General features: G+C 38.6%; 1 protein-coding gene across 1 annotated transcript in view; it reads right to left on the bottom strand.

The window, feature by feature from the left end:
* Nucleotides 1-12663, bottom strand: part of pgap1 (post-GPI attachment to proteins inositol deacylase 1) — a 42186-nt gene extending 29523 nt beyond the window's left edge. The window contains exons 1-7 of the mRNA XM_087139073.1: nucleotides 12436-12663; nucleotides 6545-6633; nucleotides 5982-6046; nucleotides 5020-5145; nucleotides 3942-4033; nucleotides 1993-2139; nucleotides 970-1113 (exon numbers count right to left, since the gene is read on the bottom strand). Coding sequence (XP_086995199.1) covers nucleotides 970-1113; nucleotides 1993-2139; nucleotides 3942-4033; nucleotides 5020-5145; nucleotides 5982-6046; nucleotides 6545-6633; nucleotides 12436-12567 — 795 coding nt within the window. The 5' untranslated portion in view covers nucleotides 12568-12663. The remainder of the gene's footprint in view (nucleotides 1-969; nucleotides 1114-1992; nucleotides 2140-3941; nucleotides 4034-5019; nucleotides 5146-5981; nucleotides 6047-6544; nucleotides 6634-12435) is intronic.
* Between the last annotated feature and the right edge of the window lie 213 nt (nucleotides 12664-12876).

A 12876-nucleotide genomic window follows, 5' to 3' on the forward strand; every position in this document is an offset into this window, starting at 1 on the left:
TTAACTTCAGCCATCAATGTGACAAGTTTAAGAATTGTCACGGTTCCAAATGGGGTCCAGGAGTAACAGGGTAAGTACACTCTCTGAACAAACTGTCATGGCTGTTGAGTTACTGGTAAGGCCATTTTTAAGTACACCCTCTGAACAAACTGTCATGACTGTTGAGTTACTAGTAAGGCCATTTTTCTAGTTAGTGAAACATGCTAACAGGTATGTGTATGTGTACATGTCTGATGCAACATGGGTGCAGACAGCATATGACCGGCTCTGCCAAAAAAGGTGTATTATGTCACTTTTTTTTAATTTGAGTTATATGTAATCAAACTGCTCACATCCTAAGCTTTCACTTGATATATAAGTCATCCCAGAGGCAATTTTACACTTTGGAGTTATTTGCTATTTGCATAAATGTATTCATATAATTTCATTTTATCACATGTGCTTTTTGAGATAATGCCCTTAAACATAACAAACAGAAACATTAAACTTAAATTAGACACTCTTTTGGATTTCCTTAGCAGCAAAGGCTTTCTGGTCAAGCAATTGGCCTAAAAATACTTCCAAATATTTTCACCCTTGGCACATGGAATTGGCCATTACGCATTTTTGCATTGCGCGACTTAATACACCTTTTGCAGAGTGGGTCACATATACATGTGGATAGGCCAATTTGATGTAATAGCCAGGGATATGCTGCTGGGATCTCAGTCCAGGCCCAGACAATTTCTTGGAGTTGGTAACATAGGCATAAAGTACCCAAAACTCTGGGTAAAATATCTGTATATGCTGGGAAGTAATGGGAGGATGAATATCTGGATTTTGGCAGACTTATCAGAAGAGGTCCCTGCTGCCGGGTGCTACTTATATCAATGCTAGATTTAAGACCTCCACCAGGAGGTACTGGAAGGTAGAATATCTGGATTTTGGCAGACCTATCAGAAGAGGTCCCTGCTGTAAGGTGCTACTTACATTAACACTAAGACTTCTACTTGATGGGACGACACCCAGGAGTGATGTCAAGCCAGATCGGACCATAGTATCACGATGTCCACCACTAACAGATAACAATGTCACATCCTTCAATCGGCTACTATGAATGTGCTCCTTCCAATACTAAAGTAAAAGCCATTATGAAGTTACGATTAATCAGTTAACATTTTATAAATCACAAATCAACAAGATATGAATCCTATATGTACATGTAACTGTCTTAAATCCTACACCGTACAAATGGACAGATCAGATTGTGTGACTTCACTCACAGAAATCATTGTGAAATATTTTGTAAGATCAATTTGAAAAACGCTTGACTGACATTTCGTATGTTGCTGACTTTTATCATGTACTATTGTGACACCTACACTCTACACATAGAACATGGTAGTTATCCACCAATCTATTACAGGTCCAACTTAAATGTACATGTAACAGTAGGAACCAGTGAAGCTGTAATGAATGTTGCATGCACTTTTTATGCCATGAATCACAGAAAATTCATGGGAGAATTAATTTCATTTTGTGATTTATCTTCAAGGAAGAACAACATGTACCCAAAGGTGAAATATGGAAGGAAAGTTTACAACATGTTTTTTGGCATGTAAAGTGGATATGTTGCCTCAAAATCCTCCCAGAAAATCATTTGTGAGGCACACTACCACTCATTTGAATGGGCCAGAGCTGTTAACAGATGCATCAGAGGTCAAAAATTACTATACCAAGCAAGCACGACATGTAAACTGAACATTTTGTGTTGGCCCAGCAGTGTTCATTTTAGCCCTGTTGTACTGTATCACGTTGAAGACCGTCACATTGGATCAAAAACAAAACACACTGCTTCCTGATTTACAATACTATAAATAGGACGTACATGTAAGAACAATGAACTAGGGAGGGTCAATTGATTTGTGGCATAAGACATGTACACACACTGTATGTGTGCACATGTAAGATGTCTTCATTCTGGACAAGATACCACATCACATGTACATGTACCTTGTTGACTGATCCATAGAAATCCACCAAATATTTATCTGCACCAATAACTGGGCTGACATGAGGTGTTGCCTGAGTAAAGACGGTGTGTACAAGACTAGGCTGGAACTCTGGTAGCATGAATAGAGCTCTTGCTATCACACCCCCCTGAACAAACAAAACATAAAATCACATCTAAACCATTGAATACATGAAAGAACAAGTATATGGTACAAGTACTGACATCTAAGAAAGTGCTACAGTCTACCGATATTTCGTCACAACAAAACTGCCAACCTCAAAGTACATGTAAAGGAATAATCCTAGGTGCAAGGTACTGTAAGATCCAACCTGGCATGTCAAGTAGAAAACTGTTACTAGAAACGATGTGTAGAACTTTGAGCCATCTAAATGAACCAGTTCAGTATTCTTACAGCGCACACCCAATCCAAGGCTTTTTGGGGACAGCTACGCCATATGCTGACTCAAGTGACCCCTTTGCTCCCACAAGACTTCGGCGTTTAAAAAACTGAACTGACTCATTAGTACGTGTAGTTTGTACATTTAAATCAGTAAGTCTCTCGAAGCAATGTACCTGTAGCATGCTATCCCTGTAATACATCTATGGGCCAAATTTAGGATGAATCTCATTGCAGATTTGTGTCTCAGAAAAAAGAAGATTTTTTTGAAAATAAATATTGAAATCCGAGGTCAAATTTGAATTCCACTGAGCCTCTTTAACATTAACAGTAAGCTTAGGGGGTCTGTTCTTGTGTATGTGCCTGCTCTCTAGCTACTGCTGCAAGGAAGATGCACCTTCACTTTAAGGCATTTATTCATTCATTTTCAATGTCAATGTATATTAATGTGGCTACATGTGCACATATCTACAGCCAATAATTTTCCGCGATTGCGGAAAACGGACAGAATTTGTGGAATCAACACTTTCAAACGGAAATCACTGCTGGAAACGGAACTTTCAGAATTCCCACTAAGAATGGCTTCTAATGTAAGGAAAATGTTCCGCAAAGAACCATAAATAAATGCCTACTAAACCCTTTTCAAATGCTTGCTTTTAATGAACAAATTATGCTGCAAACATACTAAATTGCACCACTCCACCCCATGATTGGGACGTCCGCGCCGGTACCGATACTTGCAAGCGCTTTGGGGTGCGTGAGCCTTAAGCGTGCAATGGCAGCCAGCACAGTGCAGTGGCGCAGCATGGTACACACACTCAGGTGCACCATAGATGTACTAGCACTGAAATCAAGGCACAAACAAGTTCCTACTCGCATTGACATATGGGAATTCATTCTGTGAATCCGCACAGACGCCTTGAAACAAGGCTGGTATGGCATGGTGAAATGATGAAACCATGGCAGCAAAACGAAAGACTTATTACATATTTCTTGAATTAAACGAAACTCAGTAAGCTTGGAGTATTATTACTGAATGGGTCCTCAGAAGTGTTCGATGAAGAGCAAAGTTTTCAGTCACAAACATGCATTTTAAGGCTCAGATTTAATGTTAACTTTCTAAAGAATTCGGGATTTGGTGAAATGGAAAATACCCATTTTTGAAAAAGAAAATCATTGGCTCTCACCAATACATGTACATGACTCATCTACATGTACCTCAACAGACTTTTAACATCATGGTGTCGCCTTTTGTTTAAATATTTGCTTTCCTAAGGCAGTGTGATAGGATGCAATCCATCAAGCTCCCAACTAGGAAAGCACATGTGTAAACAAAGCATGACAGCATGTTTCAGGTCTACAGGTCTATATGTATAGATCTATTAAAAATGTATGTGTATGGTTTCATATAAAGTTTCAAATCTATCCTCCCAAGCTTGCTCCCACAAAAAGGTGCACATGTGAACAAAAGAGTAACATTGTCAGTAAAAAGGCATATTATCATAAACAACTGTGTTGACAAATTTGATAATTTCCACAAGGAATGCTTACCATGGAGTGTCCCACAAGGACAACGCTTGTAGGTGTGTTTTTCTTGTGTTTATACAGTGTCAGTATGTATTTGATGCATTCATGGACATATTCTGAGGAAACCAAAAATGAATTATTTACAAGACTGAAACTGTAACTGAAATGACATTCAATACCCCTCCAATTACTTAATTATTCACACAACTTGTCCCTTAATAGTAAGCCCAAATGCGCAATAGGATAAATATGATTATGATATGAAGTCTACTGGTTGGTGATGTTTGTAAACACTGATTCACATCATGCAGAGTGAGCCTCTGACATGACGGCAGCTGTACTTCCTAGATTGCCAAAATGCCAATAATTGCCATTAATTATGGGAATATACACTGGTACTCCAGTCAAGCTTGGAGATTTTGGGGGAGGAACTCACAACTAATTGCAGAAGAATTTATTTCACAGCTGTGCATATATATATATCCTGTCCTTTCTAAGGAACTGGGGACCTTCATTGTACATTCACACAGACTGAAATTTGTATTCTTGTGGAGACAATGCTTCCCATGTTTTGAGTAATTTCCAAATCTATTTCGTGAAATCCTTGTAGAGGCCTACATGTACAGTTGTCTTGTGAAGTCCTTTTCAATCTATTCTCCTGGGTCTCCACAAGGCATCAGATTTCAAATCACAATTACTTATTGGACAGTGTTTCAAAATAGGCATGCTACTGGCTATAAAATGCTGTACCGGCAAATGCAGTACTTTCCAAAGTTTCCATATATGTTTATACGTTTTAGTCATAGCCAATAGATTAAGGAAACATACAAATACTGCCCTCTTAAGTTCATGCACACTGCCATTAAAGCCATAGCATAGTGTAATTTGGCAACCAGAATTAGAGGCTATGCATTTTTATGGTAGCACAACTGTCACAGACAGGTGGTATGCAAGCGTTACCTGTGCATACAATGTTCCATACCTTTTCAACCAATAGAGTGTCATGATCTGCCAAATGTGAGCATGTCTGAAGCTTAAGAATGCCTATGTGAGTGCAATACCACTGCAGTTATGGCGTCTTCTTGGATTAGTCCATACTAACCTGTTTGTTTCTGAAGAGCACCCCCATAAATTCCTGTCAACTCCTCTTTGAAATTAATGGTGAAATAGTTGAAGTGGAAGCTATAAGCCTCAGCTTTCCTTAATGCTACAGATCCTAAAGAACGTACTGTTGTGATAAAGAGAGAAACATTAACATACATATACATGTGCAAGTACATAACTAGTACAACTAGAGCAAAATTGGTCTCTCGTTGTAAAAAAAATAGGATAAATGTGAGTGACTCAATCTATAAAATAATATGGCCAAACTTTTGACTATTTTGTTTCAGTTTGCAGTGAAAATAGCCAGTCAAACTTTTTGTTTTGCTGTATTACTTATTTTTAAATCCCAGGGGTAAACAATGTTGACAGTTCCTCTTAATTGCCACAGTGCAAGATTGTGACTCAAAAGTGGCTCTGATAACTTATTACTCATTTTCAAAAGTTGGTCAAATATTTTTTTCAATGATGATAAACTGGAGCAAGTGCTGAGACAGAGTAACTTTTGAAAGTGGCATTCAGGCATTCACCCTGAAAATGAGCTCAAAGGTACTAAGTACATGTAGCTACACTATGGGATGTATTTCATTCATGCAAGCCTACATGTAGATATTTGTAAGCATGCATGTAGGAAACTGTCGACCTCATTTCCCTCTCCCTGAAGTTAAGTATTGCATGGAGTCTCCAGGATGCTGTGATAAAATTTGACCATTATCTGTGTTATCAATTTTCTTTCATACTGTGACAGATCCACTACTACATGTACTTTTCCAGATTTTGTTTAATATTTTGTAGCCTTGGGTAATGTTAGATGTGTGTACGCTTTGAGTTGAAGTTTAACCGAAGCATTTTTATCTGAGCTCCTGGCATCTTTTTGTTTTTCAAGTAGGATTGGCCAACTAAAAGGAAAATCAGCATTTGCTTTATACATGTACACTTACATGTCTACCGGTGAATTATTACCTTGTTTGAAACTACCAGCATTTCCGGGAATGAAAAGTACTGGTATACCATTCAGCTTTAGATTTCTGCCAAGATATACACAAGAACACACAACAGAATGAAAATAATAAAATCCTCTAATATAATGGTCCATAAATCTACATGCACTTCAAACTACATGGAAATGTATATTTCAGGGTACAGTTGTCTACTCAACCAATACTGTATCCTCTCACCAGTACATTTAGTACAACTGGCATCAACAAAAAGATATCTTTGTACAAATGATTTAGAAACTGTTACATTACTAGGGATAGTATCATAGTGAGTCAAATTTTATTCACAAGAAATGTGATTTAGATGCTGAAACCATGATTACATGTACGAACATGTACCAGTATTTGACGCTTGAACACTGAAGTACATGTACATGTGTAGCTATTGAATGCTACAGTCAGCAAGACTCAAATTAGCAACACATAATATTAAAATACAAGAAAAGAAGTATATGTAAAGTTTCAATAGTGTGATTCGTCAGATAATTCTCCAAGAACTTCAACCCTTCTTGCCTAATCTCTATTTACCTGGAGCGCTTCAGGTAATCACCTTCCCCATAGAGAGACAAGGAATACTGAGGAAACCGTTGTTGAATTGCATCATCCAATTTAGCATCCTATAGAAAAATCAAACAACATTGAAATATGAGACCAAAATGATCAATCACTTTTGTTCTTCACCTTACAACCACTACAAAAACTGTTCACATCTTAGCACACAATTCTGTCAAAAAACCTCATATCCTTTTCCAGCTAATACTGACTACTGAGCTTCAAATTTCATGGCATTTTGTGACCAATAAAATGACAGTTACTCATTAGTTTTACGTGTTGAACCCTGGGTATTGCTACTGATACAAGGTTTTCGCAAATGTTTCTGTCTTTACACTTGGGACTTTTCATGAAGTTGAGGGCAGACAGATACAATTATGTGAATGTATCGATGGGTATAGAGGAACCCTCAAAGAAACTGAACTGTTAAATTAATAATTTTAGTTTCAATTCTGCCATCTGTTTCAGAAACTTTAAGTGCATTTTGACATTAGAAAGCATGACATTAATTAATAATCCTTCAAAATCTTCATGGTGGTTTTGGAGGACTTAAGTGGATTGAAGCTGATGAATGGCAAGTTGCAGATTCCTGCCTCCATGAACATACATATGTACATTACAGGTGAAATCCTCCATACTGATCCAGGATACCATTTGCACTGCCTCAACTTAATAACAAGACATTCCAGAGGATATTGAAGCATGGAGGCACTGATTCAAGAAAACATCTGAGGATTTACATTTACATGGTCTGAGGATGGTGCCTACCAAAAGGCCTCCAGGGGGGTTATTCCATACATAGGACATGTACATGTAGAATTGGTTTCACATGTAATACAAACACCATCCCATTTTCATAAATTTACAGGTACATGTGGGTAAAAATGTAGACCACCAATTTCCTGTCTATAAAAATTGAACTGGCATAAAACACAGGCTTAAGATGGGGAATTTAATCATTTGTGAAGTCTGGGAGGTACATGTCCATGCATTAATTTTTTTTAAAAAATGCAGCAGATGCACTGTACATGTATATGCGACACTTACATTTAGGGTTGATAATCAGGTTTTCTGAAACACAAGGATTTCAAATTAAATCTTACAAAATCTAGCTAAGAATAGTATGTCCATGTATAGTGCTGTCTATTTCTAGTAGGGGCCTATTTGGTTGGGGGAAGGGGCTGCTGCCAAAAAATATCTTAATACTTGCAAGTCACAAAATTGACAAAAATGGTTTAATCAAACATGTACATGTACCTGATGCAGGTAAAATGAACTTCAACCTTTGGCTTTGACCGTGGGATCAAAAAGTCATGAATAAAAATAAAGCAACCGAGTAAACTACCTGTACTTTGTACACGCACATTTTTTAATCTTTATTTATTCTTATCATGACTGAAGTTAAATTTTTATCAAATGATTTGAAAATACTGGCCTTTATATCAAACTTGTAAAGTAACTCCAAGTCCAATATTTCCAAACAAAAGCACAGTGCAATGGACTTTGAGCAACAGCACGATGGACTAATTTTGCAGATCCCATAATCACTGCCCATGCAACATGTACATTGTAAGTCATCTGATCCAAAACTGTCACATACTGTACATGTAGAGGTACATGTACATGTATGTAATTGCTACCTCCCCCTCCCCATGCTGTGCAACCTTCCATATGCAGAATGTCTGTGACCGAGTGTCAATCATATCAGAGCAAAATTATTCTTCTTTCTCAACATCTAATATTTTTACACGGACTCAGTTTAAAGGGAACTAATCTTGCTGTTACGCAGGACAAAAAAAGACACGTGCAGATCATGCTGCTGCAGAGTTTTGCTTTTCACAATAGCATGAGAAACTGTTCCAAGCATTTATGAGCTGTTCAAAAAAAAGGAAGTTGAAGATTATTAGAACATGCGATACACAGAAGACTGGACGACTCTACTATCACTAGACCATGTCCAAATGATAAAAAGGCAGTAAAAGTTTGTTTTGCAAAGTGCCTGTACCGTAACTATATGTATACATATGTACATGTACGTCAGTAGTCTGAGTAAAGCCTGGTTTCCATACATCAGTATCTTATTAGGATGTGTATGTCCAAATAGTCAAATTTATGCAAATTAGTATAAAAAAAAACAAAAGCGAAGCCTATTTGGTACTTTTACAAAATGGTGGGGCCTCATATCCACGTATGCAAATGAGGTGGTAGTGGTTTCTGTACAGTGTAAAAGCATTGCATTGCCAGCAATGCATAGTTCTGACAGCGTCGGACATACAGGGTGTCAGATGTACACATCTGATTCCACAATTTGTGAGTATTTGAAAAAATGATTGGGGAAGTTAAGGGGATGTCTAGAAAGAAGGAACTCATTGTGCTTTGTATTGTAAATTTGGCAGTCTTTTGCTAAAGGGTGCACTGAGGGGATAAAAAAACTATGTCATTTTGGTGTCGGACGTACATACATGTAAGAAAAGTAAGTGTTATAAAATAAGACATTACACAGAATTTCAAAAGGAAACTGAAAATTCATTTCTGTCATTGTTTACTTATTGGGGCACTCTTCAAACTGTGCCAAAACTGGAACAAAAAAATTGTTATCAGGCAAAAAAACAGAAAATATTTCAGAGGGGAAATATTTTCCCCAATTTCTTGGTACTTAAAACCAATTTTTCAGTATCTTATAAAAGCCAAATTCTTGAATGTCGTAAGAAATGAAGTATGTTTCATGAAAGTATACACCATAAGCTTAAGAAAGATATATAATTTGTCACATTTGGACCAGTTTGAAATTTTGGCCTAGAGGTTGATGTTTCCGTGGAACTGCCCTGCTATTAAAGATTCATACGATAAATACTTTCTCATTGAGTGTTCAAACTTTCACTCCCAAAGAAGACAACTTACATGTACATATAAGGAAGTACTTAACACATCTGACTCTGAAATGTCCATAACAATTGTTAGTGGAAAAATCTAACATTCAAATGACACTGAATTAAATGTACATGTACATAAAAGCCTGTAAAATCAAATGTAAGCTTTCTTTCTCCCATGAAATTTTTCTATTCCAGCTGACCAAGTCACCTCTGAGAAAGGTGTTGCAAACAAGTATGCACTGTGCTTGAGACACGTCCAAGTTCTGCGTCTGTGACCGTTTGGTCCACACTGTGTCACCTTCATCACCCAAGGGTATGCGAGCCTGCAAACAAAATGGCAGGGCCTGGGTCCTTAAACTGCTCAGGAGACAGCTTGGCCCTAGAGGGATTCCTTCTGTGACATTGTGTGGCTGGAAAGTTACTGGCATGGTAACTGCTCAATTGTCCATTTGATTTTCTGAGCTATTTTTCACAGCTGTAGCACACAGGGCACATAGTCTGCCATAAGTGCCAACCTACCTACACCAACAACAATAATGAGTCCAGCACACTCTCCTGAGGACAGCCAGAGCATCCTGGCCGAAACATCAAGTTAATACTCACCGATTCTTTTCAGAACCACACCTCTTTTGAAGAAAACAGATTCCATGATGTACCCACAAACCTACAGCTCATGTAACTTCCACCTTAAAAAGCTTCAAATCTTACCAATCAGACTCAACTACAGGTGGCATAATTACCATTAGCCTTTTAGAAGCATGGCGGGCACAATAGGAGGGCGCTATATGAAGTGGGTAAAATCTTTTGTGTATGTTACAAATTTACCCACTTCAAATAGCGTCCTCCTATTGAGTCCGCCATGCTTCTAAAAGGCTAATAGGGACCTGCACGACCAATGACATGGTGAGTATCCAGGAACTTCAATACACTATTGAATAGCGCAAAGGGTAAATTTGCTCTGTAGTGACATCACGCCAACCGCAAGAATATCGTCACAAACATTAGGCCTGTCATGCCCGATGGGATCTTGAACGCAGCACAAAGTTATTGTACTCCATCCTTACCACCAGAACTGTGGGGTTCAATGTCCACCACTTGGAAGCGTGAAAATAAGCGTTAGTTCTATAAACTACATGTATTTCAATTGAAATAATATGCATCAAATGCATCAATCTCACATCCCAACTCAAAACCAGAAAAAGGGTTGCTTTACACTTTAGCGACCCGTTGCCTCCACTTCAACCAGGGTAAAGGCAGATTTCCAAAATGGCTTTGACAAATTTAGCCCCACTAGTGTGGCACGGACTCTCACTCCCGATCTATCCTTATCCACACATCTGTATACACAATTTTGTGTCGGCGTATTGAACATTTCGGCGTACCCACTTATCATCGTGGGCGCAACTTCTTTTGTACAAAAACATGATTCTTTACCTTTCCGCTTTCTAAAAACCATTTATTGAATGATTTCACTCATGTTATTTGGGTATTTTCCAGTCTTTTTGCCTTTTTCCATTCAATCTCACTCTCACAGTCGCCATCTTTAAAATAAGGTCGTTGAGTATTACGTCACTTGACCCCTCGTCGTCTCAGCGGCTGTTCCATGTCAAGACATGTAATAAATGGACTGAGCGATAAGATACTACATGAACCAATGGACTCTTCCAAAACTTTGGCAGCAGTTTAGATGTCTTGACATGGAACAGCCGTTGAGACGATGAGGGGTCAAGTGATGTAATGCTAAACGACCTTAATTTAAAGATGGCGACTGAGAGAGCGAGCCCGTTACATTGAATGAATTAAGGCAAAAAGACTGGAAAATACCTGAATAACGTGAGTGAAATCATTCAATAAATGGTTTTTAGAAAGCGGAAAGGTAAAGAAGCATGTTTGTGTGCAAAAGAAATTGCGCCCACGATGATAAGTGGGTGCGCTGGAATGTTCAATATGCTGACACGAAATTGCGTATACGGATGTGTGGCTGAGGATGGATCGGAAGTGAGAGTCCGTGCCACACTAGTGGGGCTATGACAAACTTAACTTGTCTTGTCAGTGAAGTATCTTCGCTTGCAAACCTGAGTCATGAGACTAGAGTGGGAAAATGAATGCATCACCCCACACCTTTTTCACATCAAAATACAATACTCAAACACCATGCCCTGCCTGGAGATTACATTGAATCGGTCATGCTATTTAGCGTCAACAAGCCTCAACACATACAACTAGCGTCAACAAAGCATCAACAACTCGAAAGTACCCTCTAAAGATTTAAAAGTGGTTTCATCATAATTTAGAGACTCTCAGACCTGCAACTGTGTAAGAGAAACATCAAATTCGCTTCCAGATTCATGCAGAAAAAAGAAACTTTTTTCGCGATGTATGGAGGCCGCCATCTTTCTTTACTCTACCGTCCATGCGAAAACAAGATGGCGGCCGGTCGGGCTGCACAAGTAGGCATGAATTTGTCGCTCAAATTTCCACATTCAAATATCATTTTCGATAACATGACACAGTGAAAATGATATGTAGGAGCCTTACTAATATTGTAGGACCTAGTATAAAATATTTGCATAAAAATGCTTGAATATTTTGCTGGCGCTTTGTTGACACTTGTTGACACTTGTCATGCTTATTGACACTAAATAGCATGACCCCATTGAAACTGATGTCATTGTTCTCCTCAATCAACCTAGGGCAGGGTGGTTTTTGTGGTCAAACATGCCCTAAACTAAGGCTAAACCTTAGTTCGCGCAGTTTTTTTTTTGTTTTGTTGTTTTTTTTGTCCCTTTATCTTGCACTCCATTGCTTCTAGTCTTAGAGGTGTGCATCCTGAATGTCAAACAGTTACTTATTCAACATTGAATGCTGAATGTAAACTTCACACCGGTAACATAACCAAGTAGGCCTAGCACCTACTCAAACATCTCAAAGGCTAGCACCTAACGTTTAATCATCATGCTGCAGCAAATCAAAACCCTAGCCTGATCAACTTACGATGTACGACGGCCACTGAAACATGTACGTCATTGTACACCCATTCTCCTCGAAGTTACGAAAAACGTCGTAGAACCCTAGCCCTAAAAGAGCAAGAAAAATGGAGCAAATGATCTTATTTTGCGCTGCCATAATACTCCCATTCACTTGCTACCCAGGCGCGCATGCAGAAGAAGCACAGGCCGGCCTGAATTTACCGGCCTTATATAGTCAGTCACGAAATTTGGTATCTTGCGAGCCAAGCTTACTAGTATTTGTTTGTAGCGTGAAAAAGGCAGGATTTCAGACGCACACACCGGCTTTCCATAATTAGTCAGTTTCCCCGTTATTTACACTAGCGAAAATGGCTCAGAACGTCAGGGATCTGTTCTTCATTCAGTAACGTTCCGCCCACTGATCTCTACTCGACAGTATAGTAGAGATCAGTAGTTCCGCCCCTCA

The sequence above is a fragment of the Acanthaster planci genome, linkage group LG07, assembly GCF_054643075.1.
Source record: "Acanthaster planci isolate LZ-2023a linkage group LG07, COTS_SCS, whole genome shotgun sequence".
In the NCBI taxonomy this organism is placed as follows: Eukaryota; Metazoa; Echinodermata; class Asteroidea; order Valvatida; family Acanthasteridae; genus Acanthaster; species Acanthaster planci.